The following is a 23,328-nucleotide window of genomic DNA, read 5'->3' as shown; positions in this document are numbered from 1 at the left end:
TGCTTTTATTTTAACAAAAAGCTCTGAAATAAGGGCTTGAGTGCATAAGCCTGTTAAAAATAACTGAAAAATCAAATTGTTTTCTATTTGGGGGCAGCTTTCAAAGATGCAAGCCAATTTCAGTAACCTTTTTGTGTTATATTACCATGAAATTATGTCCGATAAATACTACCTTGTCATTAGAATCATTGGTCTTGTTAGACCCAAGAGAAAGATGAAAGATCCCCCAAAAATGAGGACCTTTAAAATGAGGTCCCCACTTTAAAGGTAATAAAATACTACCATATATTAAAATATTACTAAAATCAAAGACATAAGATGAGTGAAATATTACCAGAAAAAGATTCTCATGTCTTAAAATCGTATATGGAAGCAGACAAACACTTGAGTGCTATCATAGTGTGGGTGACAGTGTGGTATTTTGTCTATGCTGTTGGTACAAACGTAAGTGCATAACGGAGTTAGCGTAGTTTTCAATTTCTGAGCATGGGGGTGTGGGAAGGGAGGAAAGTGGTCTCTTGTCAAATTACGAAGGTTCAGACCTAGGGCAGCAAACGTCCGTTTGGAACTCCCCCAGTTTGAACCGAGGCAGCGCTGAGTGGCCGGGCCCCGGCCGGGGTCGCTTCTGGCGCCCTGTCACACCCTCGGGGCCGGCCCTTCCCGGGCCCGGACAAAGGAACCCGCCCGCCGCCTTGGGCCCGCCCCCGCCTCCCTCCTATTGGTCCGATACCGTGAGGGCGTATGCCCTCCGCCTCGCTATTGGCCGACCTACTTAACGTGCCCGGTGATCCCCCAATGGCTGCTCCCATTTCAAATCCGTCACGCATGAGAGCGGCAACGCGATTGGCTTGCGGAGCGTCGAGTCCCGCCTGCGCGGAGCGGAGCCACTGGGAGCAGGCGTTTAAAGATGGCGGCGGCGGCGCGGCGCGGGGGGTGGCTTCCGTGAGGCGGCCGCGCTCGGCGCCCCCTCCCCTTCCCTCAGCCCGTCCCGGAGCGGGGGCGGCGGGCATGGCCCAGGTGGGTACGGGCCGCGGGCGGGACCCCTCCGGCCACAGGCCGCGGGGCCCGCCGGGGTGCTCTCTGCGGGCGGGTGGCGCCTGAGGCGCTCCCTCACTTCCTGCCCGCCTTCCCCGCGGGCCGGTCGCCGGCTTGGCCGCCTCCTCCGCGCTCCTGAGGCGCCGGGACCCGAGCGGGCGGCGTTGGGCTCCCGCGGGGCGCTCCGCGGCCGGTGCTGCGTGCGGGGCAGCGCGGCGGTGGCCCTTCCTCAGTCACCTCGGGCGGCCTCTGCGAGGCTCCGTCAACTAACTTTCCTCTCTCCATCCCTTCTTCCTTTTCTTCTCCCTCCCTTCCATCGGAAAGCCGAACGTTTCCCTTCTGCTCTCCCTCTTTCCTTCCCGCCCCAGCCTCACCAGGCCTCCGCCGAGCCGCGCGGCCCGGCCGGGTGCGGGGGGGCCGGCCCCCCCCCCCCCCCGGCGTCCGGGGACTGCGCCCTGCTGAACGGGGTGGAGGGGGGCCCGCGGGGTGAGCCCGCTCCCTGACACGGGCGGTGGGACGGGCCTTTAACTTCTCATCTGTGAGCAGCGCTCCTCTCCATGCTGCTGAGATAAGTGAGGTGTTCCTATTTTTAGTTCTGGGTGAGGAGGTAGCACACTGATTCTTCTGGGCAACTTCTTCTGATTGCCAGGACTACTTGGCTTCTGTAGAAGGCAAGAGGGGATTTTAGTTCCTGATTTTGTTGTTCTTTACAACTAAAGCCATTCATAACATTAATATTTTTTTTCCCTCCTTACTAAGCCCTGAATTGCAGATTTTTTAAGCTCTTTCCTGTTTCACACAGTTAATTGAAGCCATCTAAACTCCGCCAGAAAATTTGTTAAGCTATCAAAGCAGCATTTGCTGTGGTGTTTCTGATGGTGCCTTTCCCAAACTATGTACTCTGCTCGTTCTGAAATGGGTTGAGCTGCAGAAGTTCTTCAGTCTTGTCTGTATTTGCCATCAATCGTTATGACTGGGCACTAGACTGACTTCTCTTAAACAGCATTGATGACTTCTTTAGAAAATTGCTTCTCGAAGAGAAAGTGTGATACACTGTTCCTTGTTCTCATAGCAGATACAGGTATTCACGTGTTCTTTGGTGAAGTTGCTTATAAGACTGCTGCTGTGCTGTTCTGGGCAGGGAGTTCCTCCAAGTTTGGGCAGTGCTGGTTACAAGCGTTAATGTTCTGTTTTTCTCTTTGAAAACAGAGATACCCTTTTCCCTGTGCGATTTTTGTTACGATCTGTCTGTATTGATTGAGAGAATAGGCATGGTACTTATTAAACATAGATGTTGGCTGGTTTAATTTTTGTTCTTTCAGCTTTTGAAGAACAACTATAACACAGCCAAGCCATGACAAATATTTCCAGCATACTGGAAATTTCCAGCATGTATCTATTCCATTGAGTTTGGTTTTGCTATAAAACCTTTTCAAAGGATCTAAGAAAGTAAAAAGTAAAGTAATCAAAAAATGTGAAATTTCCATTTATTGGTGATCTGCAGAACATCAGCTGTGCGTTCATGTTTCTTGCAGTTAATCCAGAGCTGCTTCAGTGTTTTGTACTAGCTGGTGCAGCTGGCCATAATGTCCCATATCTTTTTAAGGATTCCTTATGGAAATGGTTGATGGCACGTGGTAGAGCCTTGGAGAATAAAATGTGTAGTTTCAGAGCAAGGTAATTAAGCATGGAAATAGGTGAGCTATTTTGTGTTGTTCTAGTGCTATGTAACCTAGTGTGCTCAGACTTGGTTGTTTGGTTGCCTTATCTGAGGTCCACTTGGCTGTTCTTAACCTTCAGGCTCATATAACTCATCCTTTTGTGTTTTACTCCCTTTTCACTTTCTTTTAAAACACCTGATATCTAAGGGAAAATTCTTATTGGTGTTGGCTTGTTTGGTTTGTTGTTTTTTTTCAGTCTCTAACATAAAAGACATATTGTATGTTTGCAAGAAAGTAGGTGGGAATTAGACCTGTCTTACTCCACTGCTTCCTGTTTATTTTTTTATTTATTTTTATTTTTTTTAATGTAGGTTATGGGAAGGTATTGTAGCCTGTTGTAACTGTAGAGCTGCCAGACTCTGTTACCTTACCCTAGGGATGCAGCAGGTTTATGGCCAGGAACACAAAAACTAGTTGAAACCCATCCTGATCTAGTACTGCTTCTGGCCACAGTGTGCGTACTCACTGGTAGACAATCCCTGGCAGTGATTCGGTACGCTATTCATTGCTTCAAGGCCAGCAAGAATGGAAAGGCAATAATAATGGCATTGTGAATAGTGCTTGAATATAATAACAAGACACCTTTTCAGCACAGAGCAGAGGTGCAGTGTGAGAAGACTGCCAAAGCAAGCTAGGTAGGTAAAGATAATTTTCTTGTGTTTTGACATTGGTGGTGTCAAAACACTCTTTAGAGTAGGAGTAGGATGTGTATCAGGGATGGGCAAACTATGCCTGATCCTGTCTTATGACTGGTCATAAATAGTTTTTCTGGTTGGACAAGGTAGCTCATTGATCATGTGGGAAGGTAGCTCTGTCAGATTCTAGAACACCAGCTTTAAGATTTAATTTCTGTGGGTATTATTTCAGCTTACTCTTTTCAAGAGTCTTCAAAAATTTTTAAGATTTCTTAGGCATTTAGTTTCTAAGGTTTCCTGAACTTGTACTGTGATATTTGACTCTTTGTTCAGAATTAACAACGAAGACACTAATGGATTATTATAGACAAAACCTAAGAATTTGTCCTTTGCCATGTTTTTTTATTTGAGGATGAGGAAAGATACTAGCCATGAATATATTTCTGGAGGTATTCTGCGCAACATGAAGTGGTTCAGAACCTTTTGAAAGAAAGAATTGGTCACTTCTGTGGTGATTGTATGATCGTCTTTTAGGATGGACTGGTTTTAAATTCATAGAATGCTTGTCTTACTGGTGAGCGAGCTGTTTTCCTTCTGGAAGGTATTATCTTTATATCGGAGAAGATGGGCTTATTTTTAGAGCTTTTATTAAGATGGAGTCTTCTTCCTTAGTAAGTCTACAGTGTGTGTCAAGCTCAATGTTGTAAATATATCACAATTTTGAATATATTATGCTCCCACCCCTAACAATTCTACTGCCCCAGCAAAGCTCTTCCTATTGCCAAATCACTAAAATAGGAGTTTGAGCTCATGTATGCTTTGCTTTCTTCCAGCTTCCAGGTAGGTGGTTTCTGTATGCTGTTGAATTTGAATCAAACCTATCATAACCATTGATTCCCAGCTTCCTGCCTTGCCCCAGTTGGTGTTTGAACTTTGCTGTTGAAATTTGTTCTGTCTGGACTGGTGTAGAGATGCACTACAGAATTGTATTTGGCTTTTCTAAGTCCCTCTTGACAACCCAGACGTTCTGCCCAGTTGCTTTCAAATGTTACACGATGACCCTAGAATGTTTGGGTAGAATGTCTCTGCTACCTGGAAATGGTTTGATCGGAGCAGTTTCAGATGGTTGTCTTAGGCAGAGCAACACTAGTTTATTTCTAGCTGGTAGGAAGATTTAAGCCCAGTTTGGGCTGGTTCAGGGGGCTTGGAGAAACCAAACTAGCAGGTAAGAAATAATAATGAAACATCCTCTTCCTTTTCTCATGTGCTTATAGTCCTGCACAGATAACTAAATTTTAACTGAAGAATCCATCATAACCATGTTAGAAAGAACCCACTTAATGGAGAGAGGAGAAAGAAGAAAAAGAAAAAACAACATGCACTTAACCTAGAACAATTGAATGTCTTTGCCAGGATGAATTACAAAAAACATTGGCTGCTAGATGCCTCCCAGAATTAATTTGTGTTTTAACGCTGCATCTAGGCCTAAATTCCTCAGACGTAACAAATATATGCTCCCATAACAGTATGGAATATAGGATGAAAAGCTTAATATCTCCTCATCTAGAGATTGTTTTTGCATGAACTTTTAGTAAATCAGGAGATATCCTGTTAAAACTTCGAGCAAGGTTTAAAAACACCTAAAAGTTTCAAAAACCCATGTATCTTTTAAGACCATAGATGTTAAAAGCTTGTCAGTTTTTCAGATTGTCCTAAAGTATAAGCTAATTATCCTTTCTGCTGTGTGGGTAAGTACGGCTTGAATACCAGATTATTTAGGGGAGTTCTCACATTATTTAAAATGTGGTTTTTAGTCTGGACACTGCAAAACCGATGTTTAATGCCCTGCTTGTTAAACAAGCAGAGATGGTCAACAGTTTATACAGGCAACTCTGTGTTAGCAAATTCTTCTGCTGGCGTACAGATCAAAAAGTTGTAAATTGTAAAAACAACCTAATTTCAGCCTCATTCAGAATGGTGTCAAGATACCCTGCTTTTTTTCACTGGAAAATGTTACTGTTTTTCTACTTGAAATTAATATGGGAAGAAGTTGCTTTTCTTTTTTGCCTGGGATAATGTTTCCATTTTGTTTTTGTAACAAATATCTCTTTTTTTTTTTCTTCTTGTAGGTTGAAAGAAGAAAGGGAGACCTGTTTGTCCAGTGAAGATGCAGTCTTAGTCTTCAGCTATTTAAGCTGAATGCATTGTGATTTCCAATAATTGAGACAGTGATTCTGAAAGCTGTCTACATTAATGAAAAGAACAATGTAGTCAGCTTAACTGAATCATCAGTGTTGCATATTGAATAGAACATGATAAACCAATCTTGATGGACTTATGCATGTTAGGAATATAGATATAAACATTTACTTAAAGCATTGTTTCTTTTTTAAACAGTAGTTTTGCAGTTTTAAAAATGGAGAAATATGAAAATGTACCACCCCTCCCTAAAGAACCTGCAAGAGAAATGAATGTGGAGAATCACACTTGTCCCCCACCTCTGCCGCCTAACGAACAGCCTCCACCACCTCCCCTGCAAACGTCCAGTGACGCAGAGGTAATGGACGTTGGCTCTGGTGGTGATGGACAGTCAGATACCCCTGCTGGGGACACGCACAGTATCTGCAGAACTCAGCTTCTCACAAAGGGATCTGCCTGCTACAAAAGTCGTCTTATAATAGACCCTAACAATAGTGACCAAAGCCCAAGAACTGCTCGTCATGCACCTTCAGTTCGAAAGTTCACCCCAGATCTTAAGTTGCTTAAAGATGTAAAGATTAGTGTTAGCTTTACAGAAAGCTGCAAAAGCAAAGATAGGAAAGTTCTTTACACTGGAATTGAGCAGGATTATAAGGCAGATGCAGATTTTGGTATTAATAATGTCAATGGGGATTTGCATGTTTGTCCTTTTGGTGGTAGTAATGGGAAAGCTGTAGGAACAGGGGGTGAAAATGACGACAAGAAGGATGATGAAAATGATGTTGATCAGGAAAAGAGAGTAGAATATGCAGTTTTGGATGAGCTAGAAGATTTTACGGACAACTTGATGGAAATAGATGAAGAAGGCGGAGGGTTCACATCTAAAGCAATCGTTCAAAGGGATAAAGTGGATGAAGAAACCTTGAATTACTCATACGAGGTAAGTAGATGCATGTTTTTTGATGGGCAAGAGGGTTCCAGGTAGCTAGAAAAATATATGCAAAGGTGTTCACTGGAGATACCCTCTTCTAAAAATATGCACTTCTTGAGTAAAAATGTAGAATTTTCAAAGACGGAACTTTTGCCAAAACTTTTTTAATTATCTTGATAAAATTTTTGAGTTGTGTGGTGTATTCTATAATGTTGTTTAAAAATAACATTAAAAAGGCTTCTTATGCAATTGCAGATCACTTTATTGTGAAAAATGCTAATGCTCGCTTATGAAAACTTATTTTCTTGTTTTTCAGTCTTTACTGGGATCATTGGAAATGTCTAGTTTCTTTCTGTATGGAATTACGTAGAGATAACGTATACCTTTTCTTTCCAAGGGGAAAGGGAAGTTAGTAGGCCCCAGGAGGATGGTATCTGATGACATTTCTTTCAGGATGACTTTGATAACGATGTGGATGCTCTACTGGAAGAGGGTCTTCGTGCACCCAAAACAAGGAGACTAGAAAACGAGAAATATGGTGGTGAAAGCGATCACCAGTCTGATGGAGAAACAAGTGTGCAGCCAATGATGACCAAAATTAAAACTGTACTTAAAAGTAAGTTAATGCCCTTTAATTATCTATAAATCTTTGTGTGGCTTATGTATACAGAATAAAAATACACAAGCAAACAAAGTTTAGGATAGCAATTCTGGTACAATAGTGGATATGTTACACAGTTTTATTGTTTGAAGGCTTCTTACTATAGGATGTGATTTTCATATTCCTAAAGAGTAAAGCCGATGTTTCGGGGTACTTATCTTCATATGTTTTATGTAATAAGAATGTGTTTTGGTGCATGGATTCGTGGAAAACTAGGAAGAATGTTAGCTCAGCACTGAGGAGATGTACAAGGATCTGTTTTATCTCTCTGAAATAGGTGAAGACTGGTTGTGGAATTCTTCCTACTTCAGTTAGATAATTTCTGTTGCTGAAATTGTTGTATGTGAAGTCTTTATGCATGCAGTGCTGGTTAGAACTATTACAAAAGTCAGTGAGTTAAGTTTTTCAAGGTTCATCATGTGTTACAAACTTAGTAATAGAAAAGAGCTGAGAATGCAAATCAATCCAGAAGAATGTAACTGAAAATAGTCTGAATTAGAATTAAGCTTTGAACCTGCTCTAGGGGGGAGTGCGTTACAGCTTCACTGTATTCTGAAATAAGAAACCAAATGGTTTTTCGCTCCAAAGCTTTATATTAATACAGGATTGCCAGGAAGCTCTTCGCTGAGAGGAGCCTGTTCTCATGATTTCTGATGTAGAAAGGAGTGAGAACGTTCTCTAATTTCTGGAGTAAAAATGAGTAAAAATGTGTATTCCCTTGAATGTGAACATAAACATTTTATTGCTGTATTATTTCTTCTGTTGTGTGGGTCCTCGTATTGGTTTATTGTACTCTAATTTCAGTCATGCTTTGTGTAAAATGTAATATTTTTGATGGCTAAGATATTTAAGTATATAGGCATGAAGACTTCATACTGGTTTGTATTGTACTTATGTTAAAAAATATATATAAAAAAAAACTTTTTTATTTCAAACTGATTCTTAAATAGCTCTCTGCAGCTATCAAAGAAATTGAAATAGAAGTTTCTGCATTGAAATAGAGTATTGAGAGGCTGAAATAGGAGTCAACCATCTATCCCTCAAGTATTTGAGAAAGGTAGAGGATAACACTGAAGATGTTTCAAAAGCAAGTGCAACTTTTCCACTGAATATATTGGTGCTTGTGTTGATATGTTGACATAGAGAAGACTGAGGTGGAAGTTCACTGGTGAAATGAACAAATCAGTCTGTGTAATAATCAGTGCTACTATTGCTTTTCAGTTCAAAATATAATGGAATGTATAATTTGGCAGGACTTAACATGGGCTAGAAGCATACACCTTCTTATTAAAGCAAAGCGAAATCTTTCTACAAAACTTCTTTAGTCTTGTTTCAGTGTCTTTTTATGCTTTGAGATAGAGAAAGCAATAGAAAGAAAAATCTTGTTTTTCTGTTCTTCTAAGCTGTCTATTCAAGTCTAAAGCTATTCTTTGCTTTAAAGGTCGTGGCCGCCCTCCTACAGAACCTTTGCCAGATGGATGGATCATGACATTCCATAACTCAGGCATTCCTGTATATCTGCACAGAGAATCTAGAGTTGTCACCTGGTCTAGACCTTACTTCTTGGGAACAGGAAGCATAAGGGTAAGATCTGTCAATTACTTATGTACCAAGGTTTTTAAAATGAGGCGATTTCCTGTAAACAGTTGAATATTTTTCTGCTTTGGCAGGCTTGTTTCCAGTGTTAGAATTATGGCACTTCAAAAATAAACTCGTCTGTTTCTAAAGTATGATCTTTCTTATGGTGGTTTGTTTTTCCATTTTTTGCAATGAGTTTGGGCAGTTAAAGTGAATGAGATGATCTTAATTTGTGCCATCTTTGTTCTAGAATATGGCTGCAAAATGTTGTTTTTATTCCACTATGAAATATATTCAGATTATTTACTTGTAGCCAAAAATAAGCCTGAGATGTGTTTCATGGTCCACCTTTACAGAAGTAGGCATGTGACATTCATACACCAAAGGTATCTGCAGAGAGTTGGTTTAACATCATAGACTTAAACCGTGAGAAAGCTCAATGGATTTTATGAAAGCATTGGAGTATTTGCTTGTAATTGAGCATAATATAGTTTGGACTTAAAATGGGAAACACACTTTGAAGGTTACAATCAGTGTTTCACAGTGCCAAGAAACCACGGTAATGGGCATGCTATGGTCTTGCCTAGGGTAAGATTGCTAACTAAAGAGCAGCTTCAGCTTAGATCAACTAAAGTTAGCTTTCATCTTGATTGCATCTTTTGGTTTTGAGTTTTGGTTTTGCTTTTGATCATCCTGAGGTACTGAAACCTGTGTTGTTTTACATTTGCAGAAACATGATCCTCCCCTTAGTAGCATTCCCTGCTTGCATTATAAAAAAATGAAGGAAAATGAGGAAAGGGAACAAAATAATGACATAACCCCAAATGGGGAAGTATCACCCGTAAAGCACATAGATAAATCTTCAGAACTGGACTGCCAAACAGAAGAGCCAGATTCCACTGCTGCTGATTCTGGGCCTTTAGATGACAAAGACCCCTCGGGGGGAGATGCAGCACAAGGAGCCTTGGGACAAGTTAAGGCCAAAGTTGAAGTATGTAAAGATGAATCTGTAGGTATGTATGGGAAGTGGACTCTCTTCTGGGCTGGTGTTGGGGTAATGGCATTTGGGACACTTGCGCTTTATTCCTGACTTGACAATGGAATAATATCTTACTTGCAGTCAAGTGGTAAGTCATCTTTCCATAGTTTTTTCTTATGCAGAGATCTGGAAAAATAGATCCAGTTTTAAAAATAATTTTTGATTGTAACAAGGAAGATAACGTACGCTGGGAATTTCTGCTGAAGACTTTTGAGAGTCTATATGCAAGTTTTACACGCAATAGTGTGAAAATTTGGGGTGACTCAGACCTGTAAACTTTTATCTCAGTCTAAGAATTAAATCAGTCTGTACATACGAATTAGTGCTGTCATGTATGTTTGTGTCTTTTGCATTAAGTAGCTTTTCTATACAGTGTTTGCATTGGCTGAATTTTCTTTTTTCAATATAATCTCTTAAGATAAATGATATATTTTGCTTGTTTGCACAGAATAAGTTACACAAATATAGTTGCATTCAGACAAGGGCTTTGATGCTTCAATATGTTACTTATGCAAGTCTAATAGGTTTTATTCAAAGAAAAGTCTAAAGAATTCATGCTACATTCACTGCCAAACTTAGACGGGAACTTGGACAGAAAGCTTGTGTGCCATTTACCACAACTACGTACCTGAAAATACCACCCACGTCAATTAGTGCTGCTTACAATACTGCTATGGAATGTGTTTGTATCCAGAAACACAAAACGTGGCATTACATGTGTCCTGTTGATTCCAAAAAACATGTCAAAAGATTTTTAAAGTCTAATAAATCATCGATACCTAGTAGCAAAACTAAAACCAGTGAGCACTTACTTACCTCTCTCTCCTTAAATAGGATCTATTCTATATTACTGAAAATATGAGTGGTCAGGTATAAGCATGACTTGCATTTGGAATTCCTTGTGGAAGGAGACAATGTCAGCAGCTTTTTTTTGTTCATTAACATCTTGGAATGCTACTCATCTTATTTTTGCTGATTAGATCTGCAGAAATGTCCTAGAAAGGAGTGGTAGTTACACTTCAATGGGGGTTGTCTTTTAGTACTTTTTACATAAAAATGAATGTGTTATATTTTATTTAGAAGCCAGCAAAATATTCATGGAGCTCATGGAGCATCATTAGATAGTGTTCCATGATTCACATTTCAATAAATATGCAGCAATAGTCAGTTTTGGCTTCAGGAAACTAAGGTTAATAGCAAACTACTGTTACTTAGTGGATACGTTGCTTCAGGTAATGAGAAGGTGGATAAGTGGTGAAGTAGAACTACTAGCAGTGTTTTGTTGGATAATATGCTGGGTATTACATGGGGAAAATCTTGTGGTGACAGAAAAAACATAGTTTTGTTTGTTTTCCAGTTTGCACAAACGTTGTGCATTTGATACAGTAATGAGAGAACTTGTAGTTAGCTTTGTTAGTGTAAAATAGTATCTTAACCTTGTGAACTAAAGCTACTATTTTTGCTCCTAGACTAAAAACAATAATTATGTGTTTAAAACAGTGGAAATAGTGAATTTATTCCTTGCTTAGTGGTCAAGTATAGAGAGTAACTTGCTTGTGTTTCTTAGATCTGGAAGATTTTAGACACTATCTTGAGAAACGTTTTGACTTTGAACAAGTTACCGTAAAAAAATTCAGAACCTGGGCTGAGAGACGGCAATTCAATCGCGAAATGAAGCGGAAGCAGGCAGAATCTGAGCGGCCTATTCTGCCTGCCAATCAGAAACTCATTACCTTGTCTGTGCAAGATGCACCTACAAAGAAAGGTTAGTTAATCTACCTAGAGTTCAAATGTTCGATGTTGAAGGCAGTTCCAAGCTTGACTGGAAAAAAAAAAAATCTGCAACGAATCTATTCGTTTCTTGTTTCAGAACTTTGCATTCTTGGATCCATCATATAAAAAATTAAAGGAAAAACACTATCAAAATTTTTATTTAAGGCTTCAGTCCTGGTAACTGGTTACTAACTTCAGCTATTTGTTAATAATAATGGTTATTGAAAACCATCCTACCCAATCACCAGTTGCTGCTGCTGTCTTTTCAGTTCTGTACCAGTTCTAATCAGTCCCAAATTAGGGACTGGTTACAAATGTCAGATTGTTCCAAATTAAAATCTATGATTAAAAATAAACAATAAAAATGAAAAATACATAATGAAATAAAAATTGACCATTCCCTGTTACAGGGAGATGCAGTTGAATTGTAATCTGTGATTATTCATTGAGAGTTGCTTGGTCTTTTGTTTTTTTTAACTATGATTTTTTTGAAAATATTTTCTACATATCAATATATATTTATATAATACTATTTAGATTAATGTTTTCCCATGGTGGGAAAAAATTTCCAGTATAAAAGTAGTACTTAGAGGATGGTCTAGTGTAATTATTTTTTTTAAACTGTTGAGTAAGGAAACATTTGTAAAAATCAAGTGTTTTGTCAACAAAAATCAACCTTGAGCTAAAAGGTGAGAGCTCTTATGTTTTGAAACATAATGTAATTGAACATAACGTTTTGATAACATAACGTTTTGAACGTAATGCATACTATTTATTAAAGGTTTTCTTAAAACTCATTTTAATTCTATGATGGTTGCAAAAGAGAATTGTAAAGATTTTTCTAACTTCGGTTGTAGATATTAATTGTCAGCATTTACTTACGTGTTCTGAAGTCAGTGATTTTTTTTCCATTGCAAGATTTAAGTTACCAGCACTTGTTAAAAGTAGTATAAAATATTGCTATATGGACTATTTAAAAAAAAAAATAAAAAAAAAATTGATGACCATGTAATGCTAGTGTTGCGTGCAGTGCATTAAAATATCGATTAGCTTGTTTAAAATACCACCTTAAAAATCAGTTTGCCAAATACTTGTCATTTCCAATGTATGTACTTTAAGGTGATACGTGTATGTAGGGAAATGAGCGGGCACTTCTCCCTTGCAGTTTGCAATTTATTTATTTATTAGTTTGTATTAGTAATTTTCTTTTAAAGACTGAAACTAATTGTTCTCCTCCCCCCTCTTTTTTGTAGAATTTGTCATTAATCCCAATGGGAAATCTGAAGTTTGCATACTGCATGAATATATGCAACGAGTCCTAAAGGTTCGCCCTGTTTACAATTTCTTTGAATGTGGTAAGTCTGTTAAGGTTTTTCATTGACCACAATGCAGTTTTGAAAAGCTTCTCTCATGCTAGGATATCTTAATAATAAAATAAATTCAATCAATGGACAGTTTTCCTAGGGGGTGTCTTGAAAGTCTATGGTGAGCCAAATTCTAGCTAGGAAATGTTTTCTGTATATCTGAAACATGGATATGGGCCTTGTATATTTTAAAATGTGTATGGGTTTTTGCTTAGAAAAATATGAATAAGCAATTGTGGATTGGAGTGAGTTACTTGCATCTAAACTTTATTTTAGATATGTAGAGTTAAAAAACAAAAAAACTGTACAAGTTATTGTATGTTACGATTATTGTTATGCCATGGAGGTTCATAATAAATCCAGTCATCCTAAGAAAATTGTATATGTATAAATTGATGTTAAATATATGAGGACTTATATGTTTGTATACAAGGAATAAAGTCAGGTGCCTTAGTTTAGTGTGGAAGCTATAATTTTTCAGTTACATTTTTCTTATAAATGTGTTTGGATGGGGCCGGTCCTCTTTAATATCTTTATCGATGATCTGGATGAGGGCGTCCAGTGCACCCTCAGTAAGTTTGCAGATGACACCAAGCTAAGTACGTGTGTCGATCTGCTCGAGGGCAGGAAGGCTCTGCAGGAGGATCTGGATAGGCTGGAGCGATGGGCTGAGGTCAACTGCATGAAGTTCAACAAGGCCAAGTGCCGGGTCCTGCACCTGGGCTGCAACAACCCCAAGCAGAGCTACAGGCTGGGAGATGAGTGGCTGGAAAGCTGCCTGGCCGAGAAGGACCTGGGAGTATTGGTGGATAGTCGGCTGAATATGAGCCAGCAGTGTGCTCAGGTGGCCAAGAAGGCCAACGGCATCCTGGCCTGTATAAGAAGCAGTGTGGCCAGCAGGTCGAGGGAAGTGATTGTGCCCCTGTACTCGGCTCTGGTGAGGCCGCACCTCGAGTACTGTGTTCAGTTTTGGGCCCCTCGCTACAGGAAGGACATGGACGTGCTCGAGCGAGTCCAGAGAAGGGCGACCAAGCTGGTGAGGGGTCTGGAGAACAAGTCTTACGAGGAGCGGCTGAGGGAGCTGGGCTTGTTCAGCCTGGAGAAGAGGAGGCTCACGGGCGACCTCATCGCTCTCTACAGTTACCTGAAAGGAGGCTGTAGAGAGGTGGGGGTTGGTCTATTCTCCCACGTGCCTAGTGACAGGACGAGGGGGAATGGGCTAAAGTTGCGACAGGGGAGTTTTAGGTTGGATGTTAGGAAGTACTTCTTTACCGAAAGGGTTATTAAGCATTGGAACAGGCTGCCCAGGGAGGTGGTGGAGTCACCATCCCTGGAGGTCTTTAAAAGACGTTTAGATGTAGAGCTTAGGGATATGGTTTAGTGGAGTACTTAGTGTTAGGTCGGAGGTTGGACTCGATGATCTTGAGGTCTCTTCCAACCTAGAGAAATCTGTGAAATCTGTGAAAATCTGTGTTACAGAATGTAATTGAGTTTTGAATACCATAATGTGTAGCTCTTGCATTTACGCTGTGCTAGTGATGCAAAAAAAAGAAACAAACAAAAAAAAACCTTTAGAATTAACATTTGAATTCTGGCAGATTTTAAAGATCTCTTAAAACATAGAAGTTCCTCATCTGGAAGAATGACGTACATGGTGGTAGGTCTCTGTTACTGGGAAACTCTTAGGTTTTCATATGCTTCAGTTGTTCTGAAGAGTAAACAAAATTCCTCCCACTTGAAGTTGAAATGAAAGAAAACAAATCTTGACAGTGGTGATATTTCATGTTCACGACTGTCTTTGCATTGGGAGTCCTGAAAAGCTTTCTTTTTCTCTCCTCCTCCATTTTCAGAGAACCCAAGTGAGCCTTTTGGAGCCTCAGTGATTATTGATGGAGTAACTTATGGGGCAGGAACTGCCAGCAGTAAAAAACTCGCCAAGAATAAAGCTGGTAATATTCTTTTCTTTCTTAATACCAACTGGTGAATTGTTTATCTGTTTTCATTTCTGCTTTGAAGATGACATATTTGCAATAGTAAGTAGGAGTAATTTTGTTAACAGCTACATGTCCATTCATGTCGTCTTATTAAAAGAAATACTGTTGTAGAGACTTTTGCCATTCCAAGGTTCAACAGTGCACTGGAATAGAAAACCATGGAGAAACTTTAGAAGTTAATTTACATATAAACTACTGATTTATACTGATTAGCTGTAATCACATATGTTTCTAATTATCAGACCAATGAGTATATGTTTTCTTTATACTGTTGTCTGCTATACAAACACCTAGCTCATGGATTTTTAGCAAATTTTAAGTCTTTGCCCTCCTTTAAGAACAAAAACAAACAAAAAACCTTCAGGTGGTTGGTTGGTTTGGATCTCTTTCTGATAATAAAACAATTGCACTGAAATATGTTATTTATACTGATTTCCAAGTAATTCTCTCCATTAATGGTTTAAATCTAATTAGCCACAGTTCTAACCATTTAACCCTGTAAGTAATGTGTATATAATGAAAACCTAGATGAGCATGTGTCTTGCACGTTAGAACTTCATCCTGATCTCCAGATTGGAATGTGTTTAGCACAGCGGTCAAGAAAAAATAACTTCCTAAAATTTAGAGGTCTGTAATATATGTGTGGTATTTGGAGCTTTTGTGAAATTTGTCAATGTAGCTAAAACATCAAAATACAGCACACAACTTTTTGTGCATGAAAAAAGAAATTTCATTGTGATAATTGAGGCAAATTCTGAGTGCTCTAGTGGTACAATCCTAGGATTCTGCTGTAACAACTATGGGGTGATAACATGCCTTTAATTTTTGTTCCCAAGGACACATCACTTGATCTGACAGAGACTTTTCCCCCTATTTTTCATGCATTTGCAAATAGCAGTTTTTTCTTAGGTACAGTTTAATAGTTTTAAGATTTTCATTATCAACTTACACTTTTTAAGAAAAAACAATTCTTGTTCAAGTGAATATACTTGTTGTGGTAAGAAGTTGCTTGTTTTACCTGTTAAGTTTTTTTCTAAGATAAGTGGTGATTTCTAGGAGAGATGTGAGGCTTGCTTAATGAGTGTTTCATTCTGCTGCTGTTGTTTACAATCATTGTTTAAAATAAAGGTAATCAAGACATTAAATCATTTTCTGCAGCTCGAGCTACACTGGAAATCCTTATTCCTGACTTTGTTAAACAGACCTCTGAGGAGAAGCCCAAAGACAGTGAAGAACTTGAGGTACTGACCTCTTCTTGCCTGATGGATGTGATTATTGGAGTCTCTGTTTTTAAAAACATTACACCTTCAGTGTGAGAAGCTTTGGTGAAAATCCATAACTTTGCTTTCTCAGTCAGATAGAAATGTGAAATTCTTTCTTTATAACAAGACCTATGATAATGAAAATACATTTTTACTATGCGAGGTGACCATAAAATTTGTTTTGATGAAGAGAGCTAGCCCCTTGTTGAAATATGAGATCACTTGCTGAAGACCTGAAATGTTCCAGGACACTGGATGGCCTGTACTAACCTGGCTTCCTGAATTATGGCTTTGAAAATTTCAGAGCTACGTGCTCTCGGATTTTGTGTGATTGTCTTAGAAGACCAAGTAAGAACTAAATGTGCCATGGCTTCTGAAACTTCTTCATTTAGCTGTGAAAGCTGCTAGATCAGACAGCTCATGTTTCTGACTTTGAGCAGTGATATTTGAGAAAATTCAAAGGAATAGTTTCTTGAAGTGGACAGTGTGTGCTGTGTTTTCAGGTATTGGACGTATTAAATAGCTAGTTCATCTGTGATGTGTTAACCTTCAATTCAGCATACTATAGACCAACAATAAAGGAAAAAGCAGTGATAAGCCTGAAAGGAATGTTATTCTTTTAAAAAGCAGGCTATACAGAAAATGAGTTGGTTTTATGCTTGCTTTAAATTAAAACTGTAGCACATGCCTTGTAATATTGAAACGGTCATGAAGAAAACAGATTTTTTTTCATTTTTTTTTAAATGGAAAACAAAACCTTCCAATAGCTGTTTTCTTTTATTAAACCACGTCATTTTGGTAAGTAGAATTCCAAAATGAGATAAATAAAATAACTTTGTCCTGAGGGAAGAAGAATGATTTAAAAAAAAAAAAATTATTATGAGATTGTGATTTTCTAATGTAAAATTGGAGTTGATTTTTAAAAAAAAAAAAAAAAAGTCTGCAAACATATGATTAGGTATGGCAATCTTAATGACGTGGGTAAAGATCTCCACTATGCATTTAAAAATAGTTATTTAACAGATTCTGTTACTCTGCTGAAAGCTACGTGAGAGAGATGAGGATTTAGAACAGTATTAAAATTATGTGTGTGTAAAAATTCAATAACCCTTTTTAATTCCTTTGTAGTATTTTAACCATATCAGTATTGAGGACTCACGGGTATATGAACTGACCAGCAAAGCTGGACTTTTGTCTCCATATCAGATTCTCCATGAGTGCCTTAAAAGGTAAGGCTGCAGAATGAGGAACAAATTCTGTTGTGTACGGGTGCTTTGGGTCAGAGCACATTGTTTGCTTGGATGCTCGTACCCACAATTTTGCTTAGTGAATTAAGGACACTTGTGGGCTGGCACAAGAAGCTTATTTCACTCACTTGGCTATAAGAGACCTAGTATGGACTGAACTGGTTAATATTGTATCTTCCTTTAATTTATATTTGTTGGTTTTGCTTCTGAGACTAGGATTTAATTGTGGGAGATGTGAATGTAGTTGTTATTTGTTATTCCTTTATACAAGGTTGCCTCTTCATTCAAGTTACTGATCTAAGAAATAACTGTTGATTCATTGATATCTTAAAAATCTGTTATTACTGTATCTAATGCCACAGTAATTATTGACAAAGATAACTGTAACGAGTTCAGTTATTTGTAATTGTACTTAGCATATGATACTGATTTTTGTTTGTGCTTAAGAAACCATGGAATGGGTGACACATCCATAAAATTTGAAGTGATTCCTGGTAAAAATCAGAAGAGTGAATATGTCATGACTTGTGGCAAGCACACGGTGCGAGGCTGGTGTAAGTACAGTATTTAGTGTGGCCTCCAATATCTTCCTTTTCTCCTGTTCTCCTTTATCAATTCTGCAGGTATTAGCTCAGTTACCTAACATGTTATATGCTTTTTCTACTCTTTTTCTGGTATCTCAATTTTGAGTAACACAAGTAAACATCAGTGTTTATCTAATTCCTTAAGATGCTGATATGACACATTTTCATCGTTATTTTTACAGGCAAAAATAAAAGAGTGGGGAAACAATTAGCTTCACAGAAAATCCTTCAACTACTGCATCCACATGTGAAAAATTGGGGCTCTCTTTTGCGTATGTATGGTAGAGAGAGTAGCAAGATGGTTAAACAGGTGAAGATTATTTTCTTTGATTGTAACCTACCTTGTAATTGTATTGTTGCTTTTGTATATTTGTGGATTTTGTTTTTAATTACAGCAAAGCTTCAATGGTATCTTATTTCAACATAATCCTCTTGCTCCCTCCCATGGTAAAGGCAGCGTGCATTTGATGAGCAATCCTCAGTTCTTCTGAATTGATTCTCATACCTTGCTATTGCCAGAACATAAAATGAGTGCTTTCATTGATGATAATTCTGTTAATGTCGTATTTTCTAGACTGAAAATATATAACTTATTTAATATGTAAGTAATTCATGTAAATGTATGTTATTGCTTAAAGAAATATAAATATCAGAGATAAAACTTCTATTACATGTTTATATACTTAAAAGCTTATTTGTTGTTGCTTATGGTTCTGTTGAATAGGAGACCTCTGATAAAAGTGTGATAGAGCTTCAGCAGTATGCCAAAAAGAACAAGCCAAATCTGCACATCCTAAACAAGTTACAGGAAGAAATGAAAAAATTGGCACAAGAAAGAGTGAGTATAAGCTGCTCTTTTTATTCTTTTTAAAAATTTACGTACAAACAAGATGAATGCCACAGGTGAGACTTACCACTTGTTTTTAGAATTTTCGCTTGTTTTCTACAGTATCTCATATAAGAAAAGTTGTTCAAAACTTGTTTTTTTAGTTTTATTATTTTTGGAGGGATGTTTTTAGAGAGACTTTCATCCTCTATTTGAGATGGGTTTATGACTTAATTTTACTTCAATAAAATGATTTTTAACATTAGAACAAGTTAGCTATTCACAGAGCCTAATGCAAATTTGGCTAAAGTTGTGCAATGTTTTATAAGTGCTTTTTGTTACATTGTTTGTGACTGTGGTGGGCTTTGTTTCATGTCTTTTTTAGGAGGAAACACGAAAGAAACCCAAGATGACAATAGTAGAATCGGCTCAGCCTGGTAGTGAACCTCTATGTACTGTTGATGTATAATGAAAAAATTTACGAGTGGGGAGCAATAACACAAATGGAGGAACTAGATTTTCAACAACTATTTAAAAATGTTTGCTGCAGAATGCAAGATAACTTTTAAAATCCAAGCTGCTTCAGTTATGCATTGTTCTTTTTGCATCATCAGGGCAATATTACTTTTTCCTTTTTTCTTTTTTTTATACCTCTGAGATATGTACGTTTAAAGGATTGATCATAAAGATCTCTACTTGGGCAAATGCACAGAGGACAGGCATGTTCACACAGGATAAATTCAAGCAAGCACTTTTTCCTTGAAAACCATCCATGTTGTTTGAAACGGATGTGTTTTAAGGATGAAATTCAGAATTTCTATGTACAGGTTAAAGCTGATACTATATATATATATACACACACACACATACATATATATGTATATATAAAAGAAATATATGTACATCTTCTTGTATGAACATGCCTAAAACTATTTTTGTGAAAAGTTTTGTTGCATTTCAGCACATAATAATATGCACTGATAAGACACTTTGGTGACAAATACATGAAAATGATGAGCAATGTTCCTAATGCCATAGGATTAGGCCAGTAATGCTGTTTTTTTTTTTGTTTTGTTCTGTTATTTTGTCTCCTGCCAGGCTTAGTTATTCAAGATCACAGTATGCATATTTTTTTACTACTTGAAAAGAACAAGTATACCTGGTAGTGTTAAGAGCAACAGGCTGGATATTCAAAATTATTGGGATTTATGTTAACTGAAAAGAGCCTATGTTAGTTTACAGATCAGCTGAAAGGGGAAAAATAAGGCTCTACTTACTAGATGGAAATGAAAACTGCAATTTGAAAGACTGTTTTCAAAGCTTGGAGCCAAAATGTAACTGAACATGGTTGGCAGTCTGAAAATAGTTTGCCAGTATGGTGTTTAAACACGTTCCACTCCCTTTTCCCAGCAATAAAAAGTTTCTCATTTCATTGGAGTCAGAATACACCTGACTTAAGTCTTAATTTGCACCATAAAATAAAAATTAAAAAAATAAAAGAAAAAATTAGGAATAATAACAACTATGAGAAATCTGAAATAACTGCAGCAATTTAGTTTTTTTAAAAAAGCTTTGTTTTTACTTTTTTAATTACATTTTTAGTTTTTGAAGAAAAATGTAACTTCTGCAATGAAAATTAGAATGTAGATTTGGAATATGACATAGAGTAATGAGTAGAATGAGACCATAACAAGTTTTACTGATAAATAGGAAAATCACAAATATGCAACTATTATAAAATACAATCTTAGAGAACAGGCAGTACTCACTATGTCATCTGAGGCTTTATTGTATTAAGCACAGAAGAAATAGTTTTGGCTGTAGTGAAAGCACTGCTTTATGAGGTTTTTTGTTCATTTGGTGTTGTTTACTGGGTGATTGCAGTAAGTCTTCTCTTAGAACCATTTTTGTGGATTCTTTGGTCTGTTATAAAAGAGAATAAAAACCAAGCTGGTGGTAGGGCTTCAATGATTTACCCAAGAGTTGTACTGGTATATTTTACACTCCTGTAGGAGTGAAAGAGGTCAGTTTTTAATTGCTGCAGCTCCTGGTACTTACCTGGACAGTGGTCTGGGGGCTTGGGGTAGGGAGGGGAGAAAGGGGAGTGTTCTTGGTTTGTTTGTTTTATTTTTATTATTATTTTATTTTATTGTTTAATACCATGTTACATATAGAGTGCTGCAGTATAATGAATATTGTGCCTACTGGATTTTAACGATATTGGCATCAGTATTGTCTACGCCTCCTTTAAGATCATGGCTGTTATTTTGGAAATACATGGATTTTGATTTTTATCTCAAGCTAATGTTGCATATAGTGCTTGAGATTAAATGGGAGTCCTAGAGTCTTACCTGTTTCTATTTGAATGATACGCTCAGAGGTCTCTGCAAATATGAATTCGCCCACTGTTCATTATTATATTTAGCTTTCCAGTTCTGCAAGTTGTAGTCCTGTTATAGCAGGATACGGGTAGTTGGAAGACTATACATAAAATGTTATTTAAAGAAGTGGCCTATCTAAAAAAAAAAAAACTGCCTCTGCTTTTTTTTTTTTGAATTTAGTATAGCTTTAATAAATTTCCATCTTTTAAGAAAGGTGTATAATATTGGTGCAGTAGTGACAAGCAGTGATTACTGTTTGTCTCTGTTTTTTTATTTTTTTCATAAAGACAGGGCTTATATCTTCTATGCCTAAATGTATTACTGCGTTAGGTAGGGTTTACTTCAGCTTATGTGTTTTCAGCAGAAAAAACCTTTACTTGGACAGCACTGTAAAAGACAAATCACCCTTGTAGATCCTTTATTTTTCTGAAATCAGAATGTCAATGTTTTTGCAGATTACCTGCAGAATATACATAGATGCCTCACTTACAAATTTGATTTCATTATTTTTAAGAGGATTGCTGCATTACCTCAGTCTGCCACTATCAGAATCACAATGTGACCATTGCCCTTAATAAAAACATCCAGAGATTTCATTGTGAACCAAAGCCTAGAACATATATTATGCATTCTAAACAAAAACAAACGAAAAAGATGGTATTAGACCTTGCTGCAGCCTTTAACTGGAGAGATGTCCAGAAAATAGCGCAATAACTGCTGGAACAAACAACTTAACTGCTGTTTATTGTCATTGTGAAGTATTCTTGTGTTTTAATGTTTACTATTGTTTGGAGTGTAACAGTCTTGCATTTGCACATAAGCACGAGCTGCTGTGATAGAGGATAGATCATTGCATTAACTTCAGCTTCTGCATGAACACTTACAGTGTGATTCAAGATGTATCCTAAATTTGTCTTGTAACTCTTGTGTGTTTTCTAGGTAATCGGCTCTAAGGGTTTAGATCTTGATTATATGAATGCATAAAAACAGCTGCTGCTTTTGTCACTGACATTTGTTCTTTATCCCTTCTATATACAGAGGAGGATGGGTATTTTTATAGGGATGGAGTGTATTTTTAAGAACTGTTCCATCCTTTGGGAGTTACAGTTTGTGCTTTGCATATTATGTGCTTCTCGACAAAAGTGTGGTATATTGACTTTAAGGGTTAAATTAGTGTGCATTCAAATCTTTATGGTACTGATGGAAAACTTACTGTGACTTCCAGTGAATAGTCAGATGCTACCTATTTAAACACCAGTAATTCAGCTTTTTCTTACATATTTATTAAACAAAACTGACAAAGTAGTTGGGTACTCAGATATTTGGGAAGACTATTATGCATAAAATTAATTGTTGTATGTAAACTTCCAGTTTCCTGTGATGCTGTTAGGCTTTATACAAATATATTTGTAACATCCAAGTATTTAAAAGCATGATTATATCTTATTAATTCTCTAGACTGTACTTTGGTTCTAGAGCAAAATTCAAGAAGCGATAGCTGCCTAACTTTCTGCAGGAAGAAACGTGAAATGCAAGAAGCCATGCTGTTCTTAACCAAATAAAATGTTCAGTTACAGTATTCTGATGTGTATCTGAGAAGGAAAAGTGGAAAAAAAAATCAATCTTATTGCCCAAGTAGGTAACAATGGTTGCTGTATGAATTGTATTGGGTGCAGTTGCTTGATGCCAGTGCTAAATTGGTACAACTATAAAGCCTCATTTTCACTGAGCCTCTGCTTGCTTTTTTTTCTGCACAATCATATAAGCCTATGTGTTTGGTCTTTGAGTACTACATGTGTATTTTTCAGACAATTAGTTTTGAGCAATAAAGTTTGATATTATAAAATGGTGTAGTGTGATCAGTATTGTGATAACTTAAGCACATTTAGAAAAAGAAACTTTGATCCTTTGCTTCCTGTAGATATATTGAAATACAAATTAGATCAGTATGGGCTTAGTGGTTATGGAAGTAGTTGTTGAATTACTTTTTTTTGGAAAGGAATTGAATGCATACAAGGTTAGACATCACTTTAGGTGAAGTTGTGTTAAAATTTTTTCTTGAATTGGAATTCATATTTTTACTTAAGTGATGTCACAG

At 37.4% G+C, this 23,328-nt stretch overlaps 1 protein-coding gene across 2 annotated transcripts; it reads left to right on the top strand.

Moving 5' to 3' along the window:
- The first annotated feature begins 861 nt into the window (after positions 1 to 861).
- On the top strand, positions 862 to 23,076 carry DGCR8 (DGCR8 microprocessor complex subunit). 2 transcript variants are annotated; one of them, XM_048063894.2, is made up of 14 exons: positions 862 to 1,017; positions 5,521 to 6,530; positions 6,975 to 7,137; positions 8,624 to 8,766; positions 9,491 to 9,773; positions 11,367 to 11,564; positions 12,826 to 12,927; positions 14,787 to 14,885; positions 16,089 to 16,171; positions 17,321 to 17,421; positions 17,887 to 17,993; positions 18,206 to 18,333; positions 18,748 to 18,861; positions 19,235 to 23,076. In XM_048063894.2, exons 2-14 carry the CDS (start codon positions 5,808 to 5,810, stop codon positions 19,316 to 19,318), a joined length of 2,328 nt encoding a protein of 775 aa, XP_047919851.1. In that variant the 5' UTR covers positions 862 to 1,017; positions 5,521 to 5,807; the 3' UTR covers positions 19,319 to 23,076. The 2 variants fall into 2 exon arrangements, with proteins under 2 accessions (XP_047919851.1, XP_013028968.2); XM_013173514.3 differs by lacking the exon at positions 862 to 1,017 and adding an exon at positions 1,560 to 4,616.
- The last annotated feature ends 252 nt before the right edge of the window (positions 23,077 to 23,328 follow it).

The sequence above is a fragment of the Anser cygnoides genome, chromosome 17 (genome assembly GCF_040182565.1).
Source record: "Anser cygnoides isolate HZ-2024a breed goose chromosome 17, Taihu_goose_T2T_genome, whole genome shotgun sequence".
NCBI classification, from domain to species: Eukaryota; Metazoa; Chordata; class Aves; order Anseriformes; family Anatidae; genus Anser; species Anser cygnoides.
The sequence above is the reverse complement of the archived record's forward strand: the minus strand, read 5'-3'. Positions and strand labels throughout refer to the sequence as shown.